The sequence below is a fragment of the Pholis gunnellus genome (assembly GCF_910591455.1).
Source record: "Pholis gunnellus genome assembly, chromosome: 13".
In the NCBI taxonomy this organism is placed as follows: domain Eukaryota; kingdom Metazoa; phylum Chordata; class Actinopteri; order Perciformes; family Pholidae; genus Pholis; species Pholis gunnellus.
In genome coordinates, this window is record NC_136540.1 from 11,235,745 (window position 1) to 11,260,595 (window position 24,851).

Here is a 24,851-nt window from a genome sequence, read left to right on the forward strand (position 1 = left end):
TACCACAAAGCTGGTTGTACTCATCTAGCTACAGTCAATAGTGCATTTGATATATGTGTTTACACAAAATATGTAAAAATGTAGGTGCCATGAAGGAATGCTAGATTACTGAATACACACATTACACTGAAACAATTCAATTCAGGTCTCTGCCTTTGCTTTCGAAGAAGTGATGATGTTAGTTTGGCAGTGTTTAACTTGGTACTGAACAGACAACAACACCAACATCATGAGCTGTGTGCCAAACATGTGGCAGTACTGTTGGAAAGAGATCTCGGCAGTTGCTTACATATTCTATTTAGTGCATTGTCTGTTAAGGCATGAGATTACCCTCCACGTGCTGTGTAGAGACAAATATAGCACTAGCATGCAGCAATATTGCCATCCCGGCAACAACAGCTACAAACAGCAACCATACAATTTAGGCGTATATGCACAGCAAAGGAGACAGGCCTAATCAAATGTTAAATAATGTGCTACTTTTACTGAGGACTCACCTCACGCTTTTTCACTTTTTTTTTTTTTTTTTCTTTTTTTTAGCCGGGGAGAAACCAGAATACAGAATGTCTCCAGGTCTCACTCATCACTTGACTTCACTTCAGCTGACTCCACAGGGATCAGAAATCTAGTAGCAATTATATGAAATTTCAAAAAGCTGGATATAACTCCTCCAAACGGGTACAATGAAGTACAACAGTACTTGACCTACAGGCTTTTCGTCAGATCTCAGAACAAATGTTACCGGTGCCGCGTTCGCCCAAAAGGTTTGAAGAGCTGCTTCTCATAGTACCTGCGCTGCATATTGCAAAGGAAGCCCTACAGTTCAGATATTCCACTTATTAACAGTTTGATTAGGCTAAATACCACACAGACACTCACAGACATACAAACACTAAGGAGGGGACACAACTGTGTACAACCGACAGACAGATATCAAAGAAGCTGCATTCCATCACCTCCCGCACCTTAAAACCCCACAGAAAGTTGTTCTAGGACACACATATCATTTATGTTACACACACACACATTTTAAATGTATTACTATTAATAATACAACAATAATTATTATTATCATTACCTCCGCCAACGGAGTTGGACGGGAGTTGTGTTTATTATTACTGTTTCACTGTTAATGTTGTTTGGCTTGGATGTTCTTGAAGGAAAATTCTGTCTGTTTCTAAAGAAATGCGATTGATTAACTGTTATAGGGAGCTGACTCCATAAAATAAAGAATTCAAAAGGTTAAAACATAGATGAGCACACATTTATGGTACATATTTAAATAAAAATAAATGCTTGCATTAACACGGCACAAGGATATACTGTAGGTAACTGCAAGCGATAACAAAAGCCAAGAACCACTGAAGTACTTAATGAATAAATTGAAACAAAGCTATTCTAATACATGTGAACTCTACAACCAAATGTTAGATTAAAAAAAAAAATCCTCTTTTCTAAAACTATAATATCTCTGTTAACAGTAGTGCACTTATTGGTTTAAGCAGTGCAACATATATGCAAGAAAATAATGCAGTCCACTTATCAAGATTTAAAAAAAAAGAAAATGTTTTTTTTTTCCTTTGAAATTGAATAAAAGAAAATCATAGAAGTTCATTTAAGGAAAATGATTAAATATTAAGCACAGGCATTTTAAGAAAATGTGCAAAGTAGCACTTTGTTTTTTTGAATCTACAGCAGGTCTTTTTAAGACCCGCTGTATGCAGTTTGTTATTCTTTTAACAATACAACTACGAAAGTGTTCGCTCACATAAATGAGCAAATCCTCCAGATTGCAGTTGCAGGCAGTTGCATGTGTGTGTGTGTGTGTGTGTGTGTGTCCTATTTCGAATAAAAAGCAATAAAAAACTATTCAAATATTAGAAATGAGCCTTACGTGATGTGATGCATGGATGTCAAACTTTTGCACACTAACTTCCAAATCTATTCTGTACATGCTGTGTCTCGGTTTTTTTTTAGAAAAATCAGGAATGTATACTATTGTCTAGAAAGTCCATCTGCAACTTGTGGTATATCACGAAACAGTGTGATTTCAAAAGAGCTACTTGTTTTGCTTTGAGACTGCATTTCCTTTCATAACGTTGCACGCCATTCGAGCTGCCACTGGAGCCAATGCATAAAGAGTTATGCATTTAGCTCCCACTTGCTGAAATAGCTTTGCAATAGTAATGAGTAGGTTGTACAGCGGTTTCAGGATCAGGATGGCATTTATTTCCGATTGATTCAAATTAAATCCCTCCCTCTTTAACACTGTTCCAATCAACGACAAGCCTAAACCCCCCAAATACTAGAATCCGATTATCAAACTACAACCATGTAGGCTGATCAATAACAATAATTAAAGTTACAATTTGAATCTGCATCCCATAACAGTCAGGTGCAAGTTGAGGAGCAGCAATTATGAAGGAGAGAGTTTAGTCGCATATGCCAGCCTGCCATAACTGTGAATGTGAAAGGCTAAAAAAAACAAAAACATCAGCAAAAGAATCTTTCTTTTTTTCTCATGTTTTGAAATGGAAGAGGTCTACTAGCCTTAACAGTCTGTTGGGATATTAGTGGCAGTGTATGCAAATGAGTTAAACTCCAAACTTCAGAAAAAAAGAAACATATTTTTGCTCAAATACTGTCTCATCAACACACCCTAATTTAGTAAACGTAATCTTAACCATCAAAATGCATGGACAACAATTACAAAACATATGAGAAATATTTGTCCCTGTCACCACCGACAGGAAGTTACATTTCAGTAAAATGATTGAAATTGGTACCTTGACAACAGCTGCATTATAATCCCTTAATACCATAGGAATAAATAAAACCCAGTGTCAAATTAACTACTCTCCTTTTTTATTTTACATAAGAAGGCAATCTTGTGACCATCAGTATTTTTTTTAGAGGGAAATATGTAGCCCAACCCCAGATGATTTTTTTGTTATTGTTGTTGTAAATTATACCACAGTAAGCTTGGACATCTATAGTTTCCAAACTGGTCAGTATGGGTTCACAACTGCCATGATAAATGTTTCATGGCAATGTACACACACACACACACACACACACACACACACACACACACACGCACACACAGACACAGACAGACACAAGCAAATACACAAACGCTCAAACATATATGCACATGTATATTCATTCAGACATATCTACACTAAAGGTGTGTTTGTGTGTATGTGTTTCTTTCGTAGGCCTTTCGGTAGTGTTCAACACATAAATCAATATTTTAGGAAAGCATACATTTAGAGGCCTGTAGTTAGGATCCATCCAGTAGATCAATATCAAACTACTAAGCCTTAAGGCCACCATCTTTTTTTTCTTTTAGAATAACAGAAAAAAAGAAAGAAAACAATAATTTTTTTTTTTTTGGGGAAACTTAATGTGCCAGTGTCTATACTCATTACTCTTCATACCTCAAAATAAGAAAAGGAAAATCTAGTGCCATTTATTTGTCATTCTTTTTGAAAGAAGTTTATCTATTAGTACTTATCCATCGGAGACATGCATTCGCATGTGGTCATTGAAGTGCTCCATTTGGTCGAACTTGGCAGGGCAGACGGAGCACACGTAGGTGGTCCCTTCTTGGCAGCTCGCTTCTGCAGCTACACCCACTCCTGTTCCAACCCCAGCCCCTACTCCAGCACCTCCGCTCACTGGCATGGCGAGGGCCACCACTCCAGCTCCAGGCTCAGGGACAGCCATAGGCATGGGAATGGAGACCGGGCCCGGGCCCGGGGTGCCTGCGCTCCCCGACAGCCCCGTGATGGTGCTGCCTGTGCTGTGCAGGGCCATGTGCCTCTCCAGCAGGGTCTTGTGTGAGAACTTCTTCTTGCAGATGTAGCACTCATAGGACTTCTCTCCACGGTGCAGCCGCATGTGGACATTGAGAGAGCTCTTCTGGGTGAAACGCTTGTTGCAGATGCTGCACTGGTAGGCCCGCACCCCTGTGTGTGTCACCATGTGTTTGATTAAGTAATCCTTCAGGGAGAACGAGCGCCAGCAGATGCTGCACTGATGAGGCTTCTCACCTGCATGTACATGCAAGACAAGAGCATTAAGGGGGGGAGAAAGAAGAGAGACATTTTGAGGATGAGGTTGACAAAATAAGGAAGAAGTTGTGCAGCAACATTTGACGCCTGAATACACCAGTGATTAGGGATTAATTAAACCTGTATTAGCTTCGTGATGATACTTGTTCAAATATGTGATATATGCTATAGCTTCCTGAGAAAAGGTGTCCTATGATGTAGCTCTGATGCAGTAATGGTAACATGTACGCCTTGATATCTTATGAAAAGTCAAAAGTGCCGAAAAGACTACGAGGAGGAATTTGAAAATCACATTTTTAATTCCTATACGATCACGAACCAAATAATTTATGCTCCTATTTGATTTGTTCAGACGTAAGCTCAATTTACATAATTATTACAGTCTTGTCTGTGAAATATTAAAGTATTAATCATTGCGTAAAACAAACAGGTAGAGGAAGAGACTGACGAATCTGTGAATAGGCAATTTATATCATGCAAGTTAATGAAGTCCTGTGTATCTACTGTTTGCTGCTGCACTGAATTAATGTGAAGCTACCGGTTTTGATTTAATGAAGACAATATTTTACACTTTTACTTTATTACTGTGTTTCCTTTCTTTTTTTTTTTTTGCTTTACCTGTTCAGATCAGTTACACATCAGCACCATAGAGCTAGCACATATATAACAGGTATACGTTGCTAATTTTGCTATTATATTTGCAATACAATTGAAAAGCTGTCTCTTTTTTTATTGCAGCCAATGAGACATGACCTCTGCTGCACAGGTGTATTATGCATTGGTGTGTCCACTGTCTTTTAGCTTTTTTGAGGGTGTTTTGTACAAATCTATATTTTTAGGAATGATGATCGAATCATCGATGTGCCATGTGAAGATTAAATAGAATAGTATTATAATATTATTTGCAAAAGTACCTCTTGATTACTTTTTTTTTACTGAAATAAAAAATGTAAATTGCACATATATTAGATGTATGGTAATCTCATAGGGACATCGATACTATATTAAGCTAATGCTGACATCCTGTTTGTTTTTGAATAACATTTGTTTCAAGACTGAGTAAATCCGTCATTGATCGCCATGAGACGTTGAGATCTTGTCCTATGGGACTGATCGATCAGTGACTTTCCTTCTCAATATGTCATCGCTCTGCTCCGCACAACTGTGTGAGTGAAACTGGGAAATTTAGTTTGAAATGGCCGTCATAGCTGGCTCTGGACACGCAATGGATTCTTATGAAAAATAATGGCTATTTGAGTAGGCAATCTTCTAATTATATGATATCTAATTCTTTCTATCTGTGGTGGTGATTTCTACAGTTTATGATTGATAAGGCTGTCAGTGCGAGAGGAAAGCAATGCAGTGTAATGATCTGCTGCATGAGCAATCTAATGGCACTGTAAGTCAGATGAAAATAATAATAAAAATACTAATCAACTGTGACCTAATGAATGTCAAAATTGAGGCTGTGCTTTTGTCCTTTCCCAGTATAAAACTACAGCATACATACTAAATACTTTTATGTACTAATAGTCAAAGTATACTGTATTGATTTCGTCACTTTCTCAGTGTGAACAAAGTACCACCTGAAACCCTGGGTACACATAGAATGTATTGCAATAATAGCATTAATACAAATGAATACCCTTTTGTCTAATATTGTTATGTATTATAATGAAGAAACATTACATCTTTAACATGATCACAAATAAGACCTCTGATCTTAAATGTTTGTTATCTACGAACCAAAAAAGATTTCAAAGGTATTTCTGCAACGACTATCTACACTGACTATGGATCATAAAATAATTTAACAGAGCTACCGACATAAAAAACAACTTTACTTCACATAAGACATTCTGACTTACCAGTGTGGACAAACATGTGTTTGACGAAGTTCTGTTTCGCAGTAAAGTTTTTACTGCAGAGAGTGCATTCATAGGGCTTCTTGTCCCCCGGACCAATTCCTGCTATGACCTGTTGCTGCTGCGCTAGCGCTTGCGCTTGCGCTTGCGCTTGCTGTACCGACAAGGGGTTCGGGAATGATGGCATTGTAGGAGACGGCATGGTCACAAACTGGGTTTGCTGCTGGCCAGGAAGGTAAGGGAAAGGCTTGGTGTCTCTATTCAGCTGTGTAGGAAAGAGCGTGGGCAGGAAGGTGCTTCCAGCAGTGCCCATCACTTGGGAATTGCTGGTCACGGTGAGCGGCATCCTCTGATTGCTGGTGTGTGATTCTGCCTGGCGCATGTAGTGCGGGGCACTTAACAGGGACTGGGACATGACTGAGTTTGGCAGGGGCTGCATCATGCTACTGTCACTAGTGCTGTGGGATGTGTCCCCGTCCTCCGGGTCTTGCACTTGCTCTGGGGACGAGTCATTGACCTCTATATGCACTGGACCTCCTTCGCCGTCTCCGCCCCCGTCTCGGCCAAAGCCCGTCAGGTACGGCTGCTGCTCCATAGCATCTGGCTCAGTACTGATGGAGGAGCTCACCCCTGAGTCAAAACTTTCAACCTTGGATTCACTCTCCACACCCTCAGTATGGTCCGTGTTGTCTTGGCAGTCCCCCAAGTTATCGTAGCAGCTGTGCTCGTCTTCGGCCTCCTGCTTTATGTGCATCCCTCCTGTATGTATGCGTACCGGTCGGGGCTGCTTGCGGCAGTGGGTGGACTCTGCTGTGGAGATGAAGCGGTCGACCTGCTGAGATCTCTCCTGGATGCGGTTCATCCAGGGCGGATCTTGAGATTGCTGGACCTCCTGAGTGCTTAGAGTCGGATCGTAATTTGTCGACATAGGGTTAATGTACAGGGGGCGCTCGCGGGTGCCGTTCTGCAGAGTGAGGCCAGGGTAGGAGTACAGTGATGTGTATGCACGGTCCATGCTTTGTGATGTTGCTTGCATATAACCTGACTCTGCGTCGCTGCTGGGCCCAGAGGTGCCGGACTCTGGCGTGCCACGGGGCGTTTCCTGACCAGAGTCTCCTGGTATAACAGGGAAGCCCCCCGGCCCGGCCAGGCCCACATTCTGGGACACGATGCGGGTACACTCATCTATGACGGTCTTGATCTGTAGGATGCTGGCAGCAGTCAGGATTTGCAGGGCCTCTGACTGAGATACCCGCAGAATCCCGCTGTACATAAAGTCGATCAGCTTTTGGATGGATTGCACCGAGACCACAGAAGGGATCTCAATGTCGCTGTAGCCCAAGAGCAGCTTGTCCTGAAAGAAGGGGCTTCCAGCAGCCAGCACGCACCGGTGAGCTCGCAGCATACTTCCATGGATCCGAACAGTCACGTCACAGAAGTGCCCACGGTTGCGCTGCTCATTGAGGGTCTCAAGTACAGAATTGCTGAAGTTGTGGAGATTGATGTTATGAATGCGCTCGGTCATCCCCTTGCAACTGATGTCACCTGCAGGCAGGACGCAACACAGCGAACTTGAAAACTCTAACACACAGTCACTTCATTATTCAACTGGATTTAATAATGAAGTGAAGGAGTTTACAGTATTAAAACACTATATTTACATTTTTGGTTTACAGTATTACTGATATGTTAGGAGTAATAAAACCGTTTAATTGAATAATCAATATACTCTATGTAATAGAATAGTTATAAGCAAGTGAATCCCACATTTTTTGAGCTGTACTGCAATCAATTAAATATGTGAACAGCGATATTAATACTGATACTGTAATTCTAATCACTCCAGTCTCAGTTTCAACACCTCAGTTAAATTTGTCTCTTGAAATCGTGTTTTAAAAATGTTACATTGACATGGGGAAAGACAATTAAGATGGTTCCCATCTAATTATTACAAGTTTCTCTATGTGTATTCCTGAAATCCCTGCAACCACCAGTAGGTGGTGCACTGGGCTTAGATGACAACAGGCCTCTTTTGTTAGCCATGTGTTCGCTGTGATGGCGCTTCCTAACTATCCTAGGAATACACTAGATGTGACCCGGCTGATCAGCGTGTAAGATAACTTAAGATGCTTTTCTTTCCCAGTTAGATGTGAAAAGAAATGAAAATCTTAATATAAATTAGAGAGGTAGAAAGTGTCAGAATTATGCAAATTGAGGGTTTCCATAATTACTGTAATATTAATTTCTTTTGCACATAAACATTCTTGAGCATAATTGAATTAAAGCGGTTGACCTTATTTGACTGATTATTCAACGCATCCCTTTTTGTTAAAGATAAATCTCCTCATTTTGATCTTGGAAACTACATATCCAAATCCATGTCCAAAATGTTGTAGATAATTCAATTACACTATCGGTCGGTCAATGAATAAGAAATATATTTATGAAAACATATTGGTGATGAAATGAATCAACACATAACTTAACTACTGCATATATGGGAAAACACTTGAACATGTAGAGACTTGCGTTATAATTTGGAATGCAGTTAAACACCGAACAGAAATAAATTGAACGGTGGTGGTAACAATAAAACCATATTTGATAATAACCGATATATTTATCCAAATGAGGTAGAATTTAGCTCAAACGTACTGCAGAAACAGTGCAACAGTGTTAGCGGGAAACAAGCATTAATACTTTGTGCTAAGTTATTTCCAACTTACACGTAAAGGGAAAACAGTCCCGTACTCACAGTTAGATGACGTTTTGTTCCGAAGATGTTTGTGTGGCTGGTGATGAAGTGCGGGTCAAGCTTCAGTTTGCTGGTGGAGATGGCTGATCAGAGGCCAGGCGCTAGGCAAGGCTGTCAGTCCTCTCTGTCCAAATCATGTGTTGCTCTGCCACAGTGTTTGGAGGGGGAGAGAAAAGACAAAGACAAATCTTAATGCCACATACTGCCTCGTCGATATTGCCACTCCCTTAATGAACCGGGAGCCACAGTAACACAAAAATCTTCCACCGACACGCTGCAACAGATGTGTGAAGAGTTTTCAAAGCCGAATGAATGGACGTTCCTGTGTGCACAAGACAACCAATTACAAATCAAGGTTGAAAATAATATTGGTGTAAGAGACAGTTTCTTCTCTCTGCCGATATCTGTGCCGCTGGGCAAAAAAAAAACCACACCCTTAAGAAGAGGAAAATTGATCTAAATTCCTTATAAATTTAACCAGAACAAATATTTCAGGGAAAGTCTCAGTCACACTCACCACAAAGAGAGAGAGAGAGAGTGTGTGTGTGTGTGTGGACATTTTTCTCTTCTTTTTCATTTTCATATCTACAAATTAAACAAGACAATGCCCAATACAGACATAGAGCAGACATTAGAAGTTGTAATAATAGCAAAAAAAAGTCTCAAATTAACTACACAAGGCATTCATTGAAAAACACAAGACAGGCATTCAACAACGTCAAGCATGTGACGAGCTGGTTTGGTGATGCTCAGAAAGCCTCACACGATTGCTGCACTACTGTACACACACATTATTACGCAAAAGGATTTATCTCAAAAGTGGGGACAAAACCGACCACATTGTGGTCAGGCAAGCCGAAAAGAAATGCATTGAGCCAATGAAAAATGCCGTTACGTTTTCTCTCTTGCTTGTCCCACACAAGTCAAAGGGCCTTCAAATATTATTTGTATATATAATATCATTCATTGTGGTTTGGTTCAGAATTACAAGTGTGATCTGACACTCTTTACATATTTTTTTGGAAACAAAGTAAAAATGCTTCGTGGCGGTCACGCTGGCTACAACGTGAACATCAAGTGCTCTCTGAGGAATGCAAGCAACAACAGTGTGTTGCTGAATGAACAGAACGAGGCTCGGATTTGACCAGACCTGTACGCTAATGTTGACACATATTGTTCTCATACAAATCCCTAATACTTTCAGAGAACACACCTCCCGCTTTGAGATACTGAGGGGGAAAGCTACAGATGAAAAAGCATGTTGTTTTCAGTATGTGACCTGTGGGTTTTCCCACCGGAGGTGTCAAGGTAATAGATATTAGGCCTCTAAAATGGGCAAATAAGATGAGGATTTCATCTAAAGTTTCGTATGGAGACGCAGAATATCTGGGAGAAAACCAGAGGCGAGGGGTTAAAGTGTAAAAACTGAAATAGCTGTGCTCACAGCCTGGTTTGTGTCCACAAGGCCTCACTTTGAGAAGTACTGCGGGCAGCGAGACATGCGCTCGCTTTCTTGAAATGTCGTTGTCAACTAACAAATCTGTTGATTAGATATAGACAAGTAATAGCTTGTCTAGCAGCAGAGGGTGATCACTCGATACTGAGACGGATCATTCTTTGGCACTAAAACACACACACACACACACACTGGTTAGTTCTTCCGTCTTGGTCAGGACAGAAAATATATTATAAAGTGAAATCCTTAACCCCGAAATCTATAAAATTACACTGTTCTCTATAACCGTAGCTATAAAACTCTAACAGTAACCTTCAGCCGGTTTATTACACTCCTCAATATAAGCTTGAAACCCTAACATGAGTTCTAATACCGAAACATAACACCCTTCTGTAGGTGTAACCTTTGCCTCAGCCTAACTGCTGCCACTGAAATAATTAAAAATGTACTTAGTCGGAGTGAAAAGCAACAGAAATATCATGGTTAAAGCCTCGTCTTTAAAGTACTGCACACAAACATGAGCCAAAATGCTTGAATCCATAACTGTGGCAAATATTTGACCTTTTTTTTTCTTCTTCTTTTCCAGCAACGGTTAGCTTTGGATGTAACTGTATTCTGGTGCCATGGGCCTTTTTTTTTTTTTATTTATTTTTTATTTTTTTCGTGACTACTGTTAAGACAATGCAAACATGTATGTTCCCTCTCTGGCTTCCCTCGCCACCCAGACATGTAAATCCACCTGCCTACGGGGTAAAGTGAGGTGAATGCGGGCAACAAAGGAGCGGGCCAAGAGAAGCAGGCTTCAGTTGCCCAGACTGCCACTCACAACAGTGATTCCATTTTAGCCGTGACACAGTGGGTGAGCAGCAGCCAGCGCCTACCTGCAGTGAATTCTAATCAGCCCAGGGGTCTGTCCCCCCTCTCCCCCTCCCTCCTTCCCTCCCTCCCTCCTGTACCCTGCCTTGGACTAAAGGGGCTGATGATCCTTCAAAATTAATTAGATCCTTGTAGGAGGCAGCCATTTTCTTTCACTTCCAAACGCTCCACCACCAAAAAAAAAAAAAAAAAAACACACCACATTTTTTAAATAAACCAAAATCGGGGTGTGTATTTTACCCTCCTCACATTGATCTCTATCTCTGTGTGCTGCTACCTGTTTCCTGTTTCATCACGTCGAAACTCTCTCGCCGTCTTTTCTTCCATCTGTCTGTCTGTCTCTCTGTCTGTGTGCCCCCCCCCCCCCCCCCCCCCCTCCTCATTCTCCCTTCCCACCTTCCTCCCCCCCCCACACACACTCCCTACAAACCTTCCCCAAGACCCTCCCTCCCTCTCTATCTATCTCTCTCTCTCTCTCTGGCTCCCAGCTCTGTGTCTGCCTCTGTGGAGTTTGCTGTCAATAAATCCCCAGAGGTCAGTTTGTCTGCTGGAAATCAGACACAATGCTTCAGACCGCCAGTGCAATGCATGCTCTGCTGCTGCCGCCACAACAAAGACTGAGGAGGGGTGGAGGGTTGGGGGGGAGAGGGGGGCAAAAAAAAAAAAAGAAGAAGAAGAGAGAAAGAAAAAAAATGAAGACAGGGAGATGAGGATTGTAACTTCACCAGCCAGACTCCAGGTTAATCAGCAGCCTGTATTAGGTGACAAGCTCATGAAATACGCTGCATCGAATCGGACATTAGTTAATCAAAGGGGGGGGTCGGGGGGGGGGGGGGGATAAAATGGGAAGATGGGGGATGGGGTTGAGGACAGACATAAGAGGCGTGCTTATGAAAGGAGCAGTATCAGCCATGTGAATAATATACATCCTGGATATGCAAATACTGCTTACAACACACACTACAAGCATATATTCAGGGCTCTTGATGCATTTAAATCTGGAGACAAAAGGGCCACGGGGCATTGTGAAAAAGCTCATGTCCATGCATGTGCGTACAGCACCTCAGTGAATCTGATGCAGATTTGCCCTTATCAAGAGTGTTGTGTGTTACATCTAATTAATAGTCATTTATGAGTTTGTTTGAAATCTCTGCTGCTTAACCGTCGCTGTCCAACGTTGTAATTATTAATTTAAATGATCCATTTAGCCCAAGTGCATTAGCATATAAACTAGCAGAAATCATACTTTAATAGTATGGTTTGGATACGTGATCTAATGTGATTTAGTAAACAATGTAAATGTGTGGCGAGCACAACGGGAAATGTTAAGCAGCAATCAAGTGATGCGTCGCTCTGACAAGTGCTAATTCAAGTTCAATGAAGACACCGCGTTCAGTTCACTCCTCTGACAAAACAATTTACAGCTACACCTCGCTGCAATCAGTCAACATCTCTAACTTTTCTCCAAAAATAAATTAGAATAATCCTCAGGTAATGCTATTGTGTCGCGGTTCCCTCTGACAATTCAAAATTATTCTTTTTAGGTAACTAAATATTCATCTCAGCCCAACAATGTTGTGTTGGCTGATTGAATCCGAGTAATTTTAGAGCGCCGTGTCTCTTATTGCATTCGAGTGTTCGTCCATAACGTTGTGAAGCAATTAACAGGTAAGGAATGCACCTAAATCACACACACACACTTCAGGAGACGCAGAAGTTAACACCCCACAGTCTCACAATTTAATTGATTCGCCTTTATAGCAGTCACTGAGAATCGTCAACAAGCACGTAGGCTGTTTGACAAGTTGAGCCAAGATTTTTTCTTTTTCTTTTTTCACTCTTCCTTCCTTCTCCCTTCACCGGAATTTTAGGTGTAACATCACCAGCGAAATATTCTTGAAATGTGTCTGAATGTCTGATGGTACTTATAACGTGCATGAATTACACTTGAACCAGGTGTTGTCCTAACAATTTCGACACGAGACGTCCTGCTGCTGTACTTTGAACCGGCCCTTCACCTACAACACGGTCCAGTGACTCTCCCTTCAAAATACAGTTTCGATTTCGAGCTCACCACCAGGGACAGTTTAAAAAAAATATGCAAAACGCTGTAAAATCGCATTCCATCAATTGGCAACTCTTTTTTTTCCCCTGTTGTGAATACTCTCTACTTGGTGGAAGCACTGTGAAGTAATTACAGAGTGCCAGTGTAATGTTATGGCCACCGCTCAATCCAGATTGCTTGAATAACTGTATTATGTTGGTGCACTTCTGTGCATCACACACACACACACACACACACACACACACACACACACACACACACACACACACACACACACTATCTGGAACTGTTAACTCTTTATAGTCGCCATAAATTGAATCGAATACTTCCTGCCACTAAAATGTCTCAAATAGCACAGCAGATCAATGTGATCACACATTCAGTCCAGCTGAATCTCAATGTGACAGGATGTGCGGCTTTCAAATAAATTCCTCAGGCAAACAAATAGCAACACACACTACAATCCCACTACACTAGTAAAGGACAGTTTAAATATTTTTTTGACAGGACAGCTTGTTCAACTTCGTCATTTTCTGTCAAAAAAAACAACAACACACCCACCACCGCCACCCGTTATCCATAGCACATCCTTTGTCTATTTGCAGATGGGAGGATAATCTACTTTCTAATATACTTTTGCAGGAACACAAACATTCATGAATTAGCGCCATCGGTAACTGTATTTTAGAGCTTCAAAAAAAAAAAAAAAAAAAGGAGCATAGAGGGCAAAAAAACAAACAGCCACTGCTGGCTCACAGCCATTACAATTATAAAGACAGTATCTCACTTTGGAACTGGAAAGAACTGGCAAATGGTTGGGCTTTTGTTAATGAGCATTTGACCAAAAAGAACCATCTGACTACTCATATGATAGTCTCCAAAACACCTCTAACCCCCGAAGCAGATAATGCTAAATTCAAGAGTTATCATTTAGGCTCAAGTGTCCACAGCAACTGCCTCTCTACAGCTACTACACACGTCAAGGACATTTTTCCTCGCCAAAAAAAAAAGAAAAAAGGACCTTGCAGGCCATTGAGAGATCTTGATGAACTTACAAAGATGCTCATACAGGACTTCTCTGTCTATCACTAGTGTATCATGAGAAAGGCCAGTTAAATAATTCTGTTTGGCAGGAGATATCAACTGCCTGTGGTCTTATGCCTGGATTGTGCGTAAGCAAGCATGATCTCAACAAGAGAATTGTGTTGCTGTAGCACCTTTCTATCTCTGACAGAAAACAAAGTTTCTCCTCACTTTATGTCCTTGGGAGATAAAACAGGACAAAGATGTTTTGTTTCAAGTGATTAGATGATAGTGTGGAACCTCTGCTACAAAACACTGTAGAGTACAGCGTACAACAAAGCCTCTGAAAATGTTTAGGTTACTATTACGTTTGTCACTAGAGAGACGAAACATAAGCAAAACACTCGGAAGTACAGAGCAAACTGGTTATTCAGTGTGTGTGTGTGTGTGTGTGGGTGTGGTCTTTAGAATGTGAATTATGTCAATGTGGTTATGACATTCGCTCTCATGTAATGTGTTATGTATATGATGACATTTGGAATGAAAATAGAATATTTCTTTCAATACATTGTACAATGTGGCTTGTCCGGCCTCATACAATGTTGTACATGAAGCGAACCTGTGATTGAATAAGATTCAAAATCTGATTAAACCAACAACTACTTCATTATTTCCCCATTCGCGATCAGCCGGAGAACGTCTGGACCGCGTGTTTCACCAGCATGCTGTCGAGGTGGTCCAGCACAGAGCTGAACTTTCACAAATGCACCAGGGTGCTTTAAGCAGTTCAGCACAACCTCTGCACTGTTTGTTAGCCGGCCTGTGCTTCAAGGGTCAGCAAGCTAGCCTCTCTCCCAGAATCTGGCAAGCTCAATACTCGCCTTCAGAACAGGATCGCCAATCACAAAACAGCTGATAACATGCTGCTTCTTAACGACGCAGAAGCAGAGGAAGCGGGTGAAAATGTACAATTTAGCAAAAAAAAAAGGTTTCATGATGTAACATATTTCATATTTCAGCCTGTAGCATTATTCAGGTGAAGTACGGAGACCTTCAACACACTGTGTCTCCAACTACAGATATAAAATCCAGATGATTTAATACAAGATATTCTGTGCTTATTTTGGGCCTTACGGGTGTTAGCACTTTATAGTGTATTTCTAGTTTGGCAGGCTGTTGTGTAGTAAATAAAGATTATATATGTCTCCTCAGGTCACTTGACATATCTAAAAGTGTAATGCTGACACACTGAAACACAGCCGACCACTCGAGTGCAATATACACACTTTCACCGAGCGTTAGCACCTCTGGTCCAGGTTGGTCTGCAGGCCGGCTGAGCAATACAAGTTAGATATTCTGACTTAAACTTACAGCAGGGGCGGTTTGAAATTAACAAAAGTTGGCACAGAGGTCACGTTTTCTGTTAATCTGATGGGAAGTGGGTGTAATCTAACCACATTAGGTTTATCCATACAATACTGTGTCGCAAGACAAATGTGTCAAGCAAGCCAACTACAAGATTTCACAAGAAATGAGAGAAAGGCCCAAAGGAAAAATAAAATAAAATCAAGAGTTCAACCTTGTTGGGGGTCAGAGACCTTCTAGTGAAGACAAACTCATCAAGAAGACTATTATCTAGAGATTTGAGCTGATTAAAATGTTCCCGATGCAACACACTGAACGGCCCCATGAAATAAATGTTTCAGCAAGAACAATAAGGTCAGTGATCTATAGAAAGTATCAGCTACCATAGGTCATGTATAACAAGGAGAGTCATTTTGCAAATCTACAAACTACATCCAAAGAATACTGTAAGTAAGACACACCGTTACTCAGTGACTGTATCTTTGGAGAAAACTACCTCACACCAGCCCCAAAAACTGATGACAAGAAGTGACACGTATAAAGTTACAATAACGTATAAAAACAGCTTGTAACAGCTTCATATGAGCCACATTTATCAATACTATATCGATCAGCAAGTTAATTTTGCGTTTGTGTAGAACATCAGCAACAGAAGAACTGTATTTTCAAAAATTACACTCTGTGGTAAATTACTTTTTTTTCTCATTTAAGGCTGTACTTTGTGTCAAATTCTGCTGTAAATTACTTTTGCAGGCAGGTTACCTTGTGTGGGCCTTCTCTTTGTATTACTCACTAAGCTCAGGAATGACTGCAGAGGACATGTGCAATGTGGTTATACTCGTTTTATAGTATTTTATAAGTTGCACTTAAAATATTGACACTGATCACGTATACCTTTCTCTGTTGCAAAGACATATACTGGGCTTTTAAAGGGATGCCTTCAATGTTTTTGTCATGGAAGCTATACTACTAGCTCGTTTTCAGTACTTAAACCTCCTATTACGATTGAACGTTGGTGTAGTTAAGGTTGTCTCCTCTGCACGGAGAGCAGAGCCACTACAGAGTCAACCCACAGCACAGAGCGGAGAGCTAACACGGCCACCCATCAGCTCCGTTTATGATAATCATCTGGCCTTTTGGCCTCGCTAATGCACATGAATTGCTGGTCAGTGTGGGCTTCTTTGAATGTAGCAGATTTATTATCCTTGATGGTAACAATCTATTGCCCGTAAGCCCTTGAGTGTAACCTAAGATCCTTAGTCGCTTCGGGTAACATTACTATAAAAATCACGACGCATGGCTGTGCTGCTTCTTAGTCATTTTTGGTGTCATTGTTGGACTGAGAAGTGGAGGAGGGTTTAGATTTGTTCAGTGTTCTTTGAGCAACAGGGGTTTTAACGTGAAGTAAAACACCTTTAATGACTAGCTGCTGCTACCTCTGCGAGTCTGTGTGTTAGCCCGGTGACCTGCCCAGGGTGTTGCCCTGCCTTCCTCCAAATGCATGTTGAGATACGTTGAAATGACTGTGAACGGGACTAAGAATGAAATAACGTCGAGCGAATGAATGGACCTTGAGTTATCGGCAAGCACCACATCCTACTGGCGTCAAAGGCTACGAAAGACATTCAGTATAAAATGCATTCATGTCATGGTCTCATAGAAATTATAAAAGAAAAATATGTTTTACATTGCAGCTGCCACAAAGTATTTTATTCTGAGTGCTATTAATATTACATCGGTGTACTAAGCACATCTCATGGAGCCCGACACATGGAGTGCATCTGGACTGAAAATGTTTCACAGCTGGTGTGAACGAGAGTTGATGTTACTCGATTCATCTGAATCACTTTTAACATTAAACGTATTTTTGAAACAAGTCCAGGAACTTTGATTTAAACGGACAAATTGTTTTGCCATTTGTTTGTTTTTTGAACAGGTTATATTTGTTCTTGCTTCACCTTTAAGTCCTGAGAAATGAAGCCAAGGTGGAAGTGCCAAACACTGCAGCTCCTCAAATGCTCACTTGAGGGTCAATCTCCATAGACACGCATTTTAATATCCCCACATTTTTATATTACTAACCCGTTTTAATTTGATCAAGGCTTAAAGATTGGCACAATTAAGGGCGTGGCTGCTGTCTCCTCTGCTGCCGTCACCTGGGCCCACCTCAGCTCGACCAACGGTGCACTTATTGGCCCATTTCTGGATTAGCGGGAGAGAAGCTGCGTCGTCACTGACAAGAGCGACGGTCAGAGCACCCTTCGAGACCAAGTCCATGTTTTATTCCGTCGATGTTCCTGCATTACGTGGACCAACTGTCGTAAATCACCACAACGGTCTAAGAACACAAGAGTTCTCCATAATAAGCTATTAGTCGAATTAATAATGGTTTCCAGCTTCATAAAGGGAATCTATTTTGAAATGTGTCTTTATCAAGGTCATTTTCAGGGCAATAAACAATGCCGACAGTATCAGAGCAGAAATCCCTTTCATTTCTACAATAAAAACGAATATTTAAAAAGAAAATTCTTGGTTTAAGAATTTCTTTCAAATGATGTATGACAGTGAAAAAAAAAAAAAAAACCCTGAATGACTGAGTCAATAAAAATAAAATAAAAAAAACAAATACTTCCAAGAATTTTCATTTTGTGATAAAACCCAACACAAACAATATTGTGTAAATAATTCCCCATTGCACAGTGCATACCGATGTACATTGAAAGAGACTGTGCACAATCCAGTTTGGCTGCTGTGAGTGCTGTTTACTGGCACGAGGCTTAAAAAAAGTCTTCCTGAAGCCAAGACAGACTCAGAGAATACACGGCACTTATTCTCTGTAAAACTTGTTTAAAAGTCACTGAAGACTTACTTTCTACATTTTTCTTAAACCCTCTTTAGATACACTCTCTGTGTAGATACACTCTCTGCCCCCCCCCCCTTCAACTAGGCAGTGATCTCACCATGACTTGTAGAAAACCATATGGGTAGCAGGGTAAACTGAGGACACACATGCACCTTGGCAAACACACAACTTGGCTATTAGAACCCAGGATACATTTTTCACATCAGTTAAATGCCTGGGCCTGCCTGCCTGCGTGTGTGTGTGTGTGTGTGTGTGTGTGTGTGTGTGTGTGTGTGTGTGTGTGTTTAACGAGAGCGAATGCAAATTAGGTTTAAAAGCTTGCTTCTGTCATGCAAATGAAAATGTGTATTCGAACATACATTGTTACAACAGGTTGCATAGATGTAAAAAAAAACAACAAAAAAACAAACACTTTTGTACTTGTTGTAAAAACAACCTCCGGTTCAAGTTCCTCAAACAGATGACTTTTAATGAAAAGCTTTAAAACCGGCCCTGAAAACATAAAGGAGCAGGAATCCAGAGTCTGTTAGCAATTTTATCAAAAGTAATGGAAACACATGGTTACACCCACAACTGGATTGTAGTTGTACTGTACATACTGTAATTTACAGGACAACATTTTACGACAGTTATATTTAACAAGAGGCTATTAATTCGGGCGCTGTACCAAATGTATGTGTAAACATTGAAGAATGACACAACAGGCTTATGCTGGGGCCAGTGCGTGTTCAACTGTTCCATGTGGGATGTGCACATATATATTTTGGAAATATTAAAAAACGTAATCCTAAAAACAATGTTGCACAAGGATACTACCAGTGTTTCATAGGACTTTATGAAGTTTTAGAACAGAAAAAAAGCTGCTTGATAACAGCGTGGCACATTCCCAAATACATATTTAGCCTCAATGTGTGCTTTCATTACACATTCCTGTGATACTGGGAGGGGAGATTCCAAAACAAAAGTCCTTTTGAAAACTGAAATAAAACCCACATGATTTAAAGTTTGTTGTTTGTCAGTTTTCTGTATGCAGCATGCTCTTAAAGTCATCGGGTTTTCAGTGCAATTCAGTTTTATAAAAGTAATTCTAACTGCCAATTTACTAAAAGGCGGAGTATTTTTGAGAATCCCTGCTCGATGAATTGACAAATTGAGGTAGTCTTCACACATGTGACAAATAACCGTTTTAAGCAATATGTACGCATAACTGACTGGTTGCCAAATATTTATATCCTCGCAAAACGATCATCAATAAACAAGATACATTTTCCCTCCACTCAAACAAGGCATATTATTTTCCAGGAAGGAAATCGCCATAAATCTTTGTAACAGCATTTCTGTGTTGCATAATGCAGCTGTAGGGAAAAGTCTCTCCTTAATTACAAAGGCGACTTGGATGCATTCTCAATAGGTTTTGCAATTGTGTTATAAGTATTTTCAAGAATAAAAAAATACAAATTGTAATGTGAAGAGAAGCATGTTATGTCAACTAGCCGGCCAATAATTTATAGCTGCAAAAAAACAAAACAAGGCGGAGTTAGCTGGTAGTCATTAATTCGATTATATTTGACGACGATCGAGCGATATGAGGAAAATGAATATGCATGCCATCTTTGATCTAAAATAAGGCTGAAGCTTAAGAGGTATCTAAGGTTTATTTTAGGGTTGTCATGGTAATTGGGGACTCAAATGCAGTATTAAAGCAGCAGTTGCTGTAAAACAGCAGTCTTTGCAATTAACATCATGTGAGAAACTTTCGGAGTTCTTCTTAAACAAAACCAAATCTTTAACCTGCAAGTCTGTTCAAGGCTTAAAGGTTACGCTGTAGTTCATTATAAGACCCAACAATAACTTTAAGGTGTGCACCTGAAAACCGTCTCAGTTGGCAATCACATCAAAGATTAGTTTTGCTCCGTGGGGGAATATTCTTCTAACGAGAATTATGCGGGAACAGAAAAGGAGGGGAAAGGGATAAACACTGTCTGAGACAAAAAGGCCACGTAGTTAACAAGCACTGTGACATTCTGGATGCAATCCACAAAGTGGCTCGTTATATCGATGGATCTCTATTGCATTCCCAAAATGGCTGCCAAATATGTTCAACTGGGGTAGACAAAGTGCCAAGATGGACTCAAGTGCATATTTCTTTTCTTTTTTTTATTGTCTTTTGTTGTACTACGGTAAAATGCCCTGCTTAGAATTATGAATTACAATATTAATTTAACTTCATCTGTAAAAAGGTCCGCCGGTGCTTCATGCAAGTATTTATATTTTATTATTATTACATTGCCAGTATTCTTAAATTTGCAACCAAATTTAAATTTTCTAAATTTTAATTATTAATTATATCAAAATTAAATATATTACGCGACAAAACAAATAGTGGATTGAGGTGAATTCTATTTCATGGCCAATATGAAATGCTCTCTCGTACCTCTCCTGTCCTTTCCACTACTGTCCAAAAAGAACACCAACGCCTAAAAACCTTCTCAAGAGAGTTGTTGTTGAAACGACACAATGAACATGGATCTAAAAATGTAATTATTTAGATATATGTGCCACCAGAATTACCTGGTAAAAGCCTGGTGAAGGAATAACCACAAATGTGGCATTGCAGAGGCGTCAGTCTCTATCCTGACTATTTGGGCAACAGTGCCTTCGCTGCGCTTAAAAAAATGATTTGGAATACTGACCTGCCATCTGTGTGCAAGTACAGTACAAGATGATTGTTATATGTCCCTTCCAAAGAAGCACTCATTACATTGGTACAGCATGGTTTCCTTACACATTTTCACTTGAGTAAACCCAAATAATCCGGTGGGAGAAATGTGCGAACGGGTGACTAAATCAGCTCGAAACATTTCAAAATTGAATGCTGTGGACACATTGTGTGAGTTTGTTGGTCAATAATAAATGGCTGAATGTGACGAGAGAGAGAGAGAGAGAGAGAGAGAGAGAGAGAGAGAGAGAGAGAGAGAGAGAGAGAGAGCTCCAGAACAGAGGACGAGTGAAGGATGGTGAAGCCAAAAGAAAATTGGGATTGATTGCCGAGTGTGGATTAACTGACCCCCCCCAGCCCCCAGCCTTCACGTGAGGAGGTCTACAGTTTATCTGCTGGGTCTCCTTCATACAATAATGAGTTTCCTTGGTCTGCAGACATGCTCTTAAATATTCATTAGTCATGGGTGGGTTTTAGCCGTGACACAGAAAGCTGGCAAATGGCGATGGCTCAAACACTGTGAATATTAATGTACATGTGGAATATATACATATATATACTCATTAGTGACTTAACAGAGATGAAACTTGGCATCTGATACTCTGGACTACAAACACTCCCAACGCACATATTGGCTGTCTCTCTTTCAGCAGCTACTGTACACCTCTCTGATAAAAACAGAGTTTTTTTTTTTACATCAAGCCGTGATGAGAGCTCACTTACACACAAGACAAGTACCCTCCAATTTTTCCAACAATGAAATGTCCAAAAATACAGGTATTAAGTTTGTGTGGAGTTTCTTTTCTGATGAAGGGTATTCCAACCGGTGTATACGCTCTGACAATATCATTTGTACTTTACTCACCCACATGCAGCCTGCCAATCAATATGCTCCAAATCATAGTACAGATGCATAATCATGCCCATAGCTGAAAATCTTACATCAAAGTGTAACGTCGGATTTCTGCTACACCGGGCTGCACGCGCAGCTCTCCCAATGTATCCATTCAGAAAACAAACGATCCAGTGCAGCGTGAATTACATAACCAAGCCTATAGGATCGCAGCCCATTTAAGTTGTGGAAAGATATTCTGAATGAAGGCGGTGGGGGGAGGGAGGGGGGGGGGGGGGGGAGAGAGGAAATGATGATAACACAAGTGAGAAGGGATGAACGCACAATTATGTGGTCAAAAAACCCACACACGCACACGCACACGCACACACACACACACGCACAGGTACACATCCACAGACCGGAGCTGATGGACGCAGCGCTGCGCTCTCGTGCAGCCTCCCCATGTGTCAAACCCGGGACCGGCCTTCCTGTGTGTGGAAACCTGCGTCCTCTCACGTAAACAGCGGTGACCACACCAGAGTCGACCTCCGACATGACTACAGTGCGTTGAGCAAAGCTCGATACCCGCACACAACTTCTAGGGCTATAAGGGCGAGCCTGCATGTGCCTATAATCAGAGACATGCCGTATTGTAGAAAGCATCGCTTATAATAGGCACAAGAACACGCTGTATTACTGTCTTTATCTGACAAAGCCAAGCGCTTTGGGACAACATCTGTTTGCCACACACACACGCACGCACGCACGCACGTACGCAAGCACGCTCTGTCCGTTTCGCAGTCACATGCACACGCGCGCACACACGCACACACAGAGAGACGCGCACGATCTCGCACGGATAGATGGAGCCCAAAAGAACAAGACATGGTCCTCCGGCTTAACTCCCAGTGGCCCTTTCTGTGAATTTTGGGCAGTCATTGCTCCATTTATTTTTTTAATGGCGCCAAAGCGGAACATATACAGACATATTTTAACTTTATTTAAGGGGTGAAGCGCCTCTATAGTGCCATCTAATAAGCAAGAGCAAAGGAATCACGAGTTGCCCATGAATATTTTGCAACAAAATGTCTCAAAAGACACGCAGCAAGCGCCTCCTGCAACTTTAATTACACCAGAGCATGGCCCCATATCTAGGCCATGCCTTTGCCAAAACATCCTCACATCGCAAACATTTTCACGAACTGTAGGCTCGGAATAAAAGCGGATTGCGACCATTACCGAGATCATTCATTTTGGGGAAACATGGCACCAAAAAAATCCAGCCGAGAGTCCCACTGGATTTAGTTGTGATTTCTCTCAACTGAACCTGCGCTATTGTTTTTACCTTCAGACACAATATTAGCCATGCCTCCCCCAATCCGCCTGCTGAGCATATCTTAATGTAAGCCCATCTCATAAATGCCACGCCGTATTGATATTAATTCATAAAAAATGTAGGCTAGACATCTGTCTGAGTACAAGCGCTGTACAGGAGCCGCTGCTATGTATTTGAAAAACGTCGAAACCCCTTCTCTTTCCGGCAACTTCAACAAACTGAAATGTATTTTACAAATAGATTCGTAGCGAGACTATGCTGTAGTGGTCCGTTGCAATAAGGAAACGCGTTTCCTCTTGATTCAAATAACTGACCTAAAAGCCAAATGCGCACGTCGGCTGCCACAGTTGTTCCGGGCTCACAGTGTGTGCAATGTGAACAAGCAGCCTGCGGGCATCGCTGAGGCTTTCGCTTGATTGAGAGAATCGGACCTGTGAACACAGTTTGCCCAGAGTATTGTTCTCAAGTGTCCCCTGTCCGGCTCACGGGCAAATCCGAAAGTAAAGGGCTAAAGGTAAAGGGGCATGTTGAGAGAATAATGACAGATGGGGAAACTTGCGTCATGCCAGGGCAGCGCGTTCTTTTTTTTTTTTTTTGTAGTCGAATATAAACGGACAACAAAACCTCTGGCAGACAAAACTGAGCCCCCCTAACATGAGGGACTCGTTTCAGATCATATCGTACGCTGGCGTCACATTTATTGAATGTTTGCGATCCTCTAAAAACGGAAGTTTTCGATTATCTAGAGCTTAATATGTGGTTGGTAAAGCAAGCCACAACTACATGGAAGTCCGCGGTAGGCTATTTCATGCACATCAAGCGAAAGTCTACGAGCAGGTTTCCCCCTCTTACACAGAAAATTCCTGTAATTTCTCCCCTGTAATAATTTCGTTATAGATAGTGTAAAGACCCATCCCTTTTCCTACTTTTCCTAAATTTCTTACCTGTACTTCGAAGCTCGTTCAAAAAGTGGCGACAGCGTTTCCACGGCTCCCCCTGTTTTCCCCCGACGAAGCGCGTATAGTTTTTTTTTTAATATGTTCCTTTACTTTGTTTCATTTCTCACTTCCATCTTCTTTTCATCTCATCAATAAACACACGCTGCAGCCTACCTTCATAGAGCAGCTCGGTTCAAGTGTGCCCTCCCATTTTTTAACTATACATCGAGTACTTTGAGGGGTGGAGGAGGAGGAGGAGGAGGAGGAGGGGGGCATGCATGCAGGCAGGCAGGCACGCCTTTCACTTAAAGCTGCCATTGGAAGAACAGTGCACTGTCTTCGGTTGGATCAGAAATCCGTCAACATTATTATGCCCCAATCGCAGGGAGCACAGTGGGACGCTGAAACCGGCTCCATTATGTCTCTGTGGAAGTGGTGGGAGTTATAGTAATAGTAGTTGTAGTAGTAATGTTCCTCCTACTCGAGGTGTTTTAACTTTGCTCCTGCCAGAGCAGCAACGCAGCAATTGTATAAATGGAGGTCACGGTGCGTAACGAATCCCGTGAAGGATGAGGTTTAAAATCAGATTCCCAGCGATGTCGCGCCCCAAAAAGCGTGCACATTAACCACGTACCCAACCGTTATTGTGTCATTTATAGCCTGTCTTTTTATTGTGCGG

General features: G+C 41.2%; 1 protein-coding gene across 2 annotated transcripts; it reads right to left on the reverse strand.

Annotated features, from left to right (window-relative positions):
* Positions 1-445: 445 nt before the first annotated feature.
* On the reverse strand, positions 446-24,343 carry zbtb20 (zinc finger and BTB domain containing 20). 2 transcript variants are annotated; one of them, XM_079171722.1, is made up of 4 exons: positions 24,179-24,343; positions 8,697-8,841; positions 5,945-7,486; positions 446-4,055 (listed from the first exon to the last, which is right to left on the reverse strand). In XM_079171722.1, the coding sequence occupies exons 3-4, from the start codon at positions 7,464-7,466 to the stop codon at positions 3,514-3,516; spliced, it is 2,064 nt and encodes a 687-aa protein (XP_079027848.1). In that variant the 5' UTR covers positions 7,467-7,486; positions 8,697-8,841; positions 24,179-24,343; the 3' UTR covers positions 446-3,513. The 2 variants fall into 2 exon arrangements, with proteins under 2 accessions (XP_079027848.1, XP_079027849.1); XM_079171723.1 differs by having other exon boundaries at positions 8,668-8,841.
* Positions 24,344-24,851: the final 508 nt, after the last annotated feature.

What these genes read in the sequence shown, in the direction of transcription:
- zbtb20 (XM_079171722.1), bottom strand. Translation starts at nt 7,466, where the DNA reads ATGACCGAGCGCATTCATAACATCAATCTCCACAACTTCAGCAATTCT. An exon ending in ACACATGTTTGTCCACACTG is followed by an intron (nt 4,056 to 5,944) that starts GTAAGTCAGAAT and finishes ATGTACATGCAG; the next exon opens with GTGAGAAGCCTCATCAGTGC.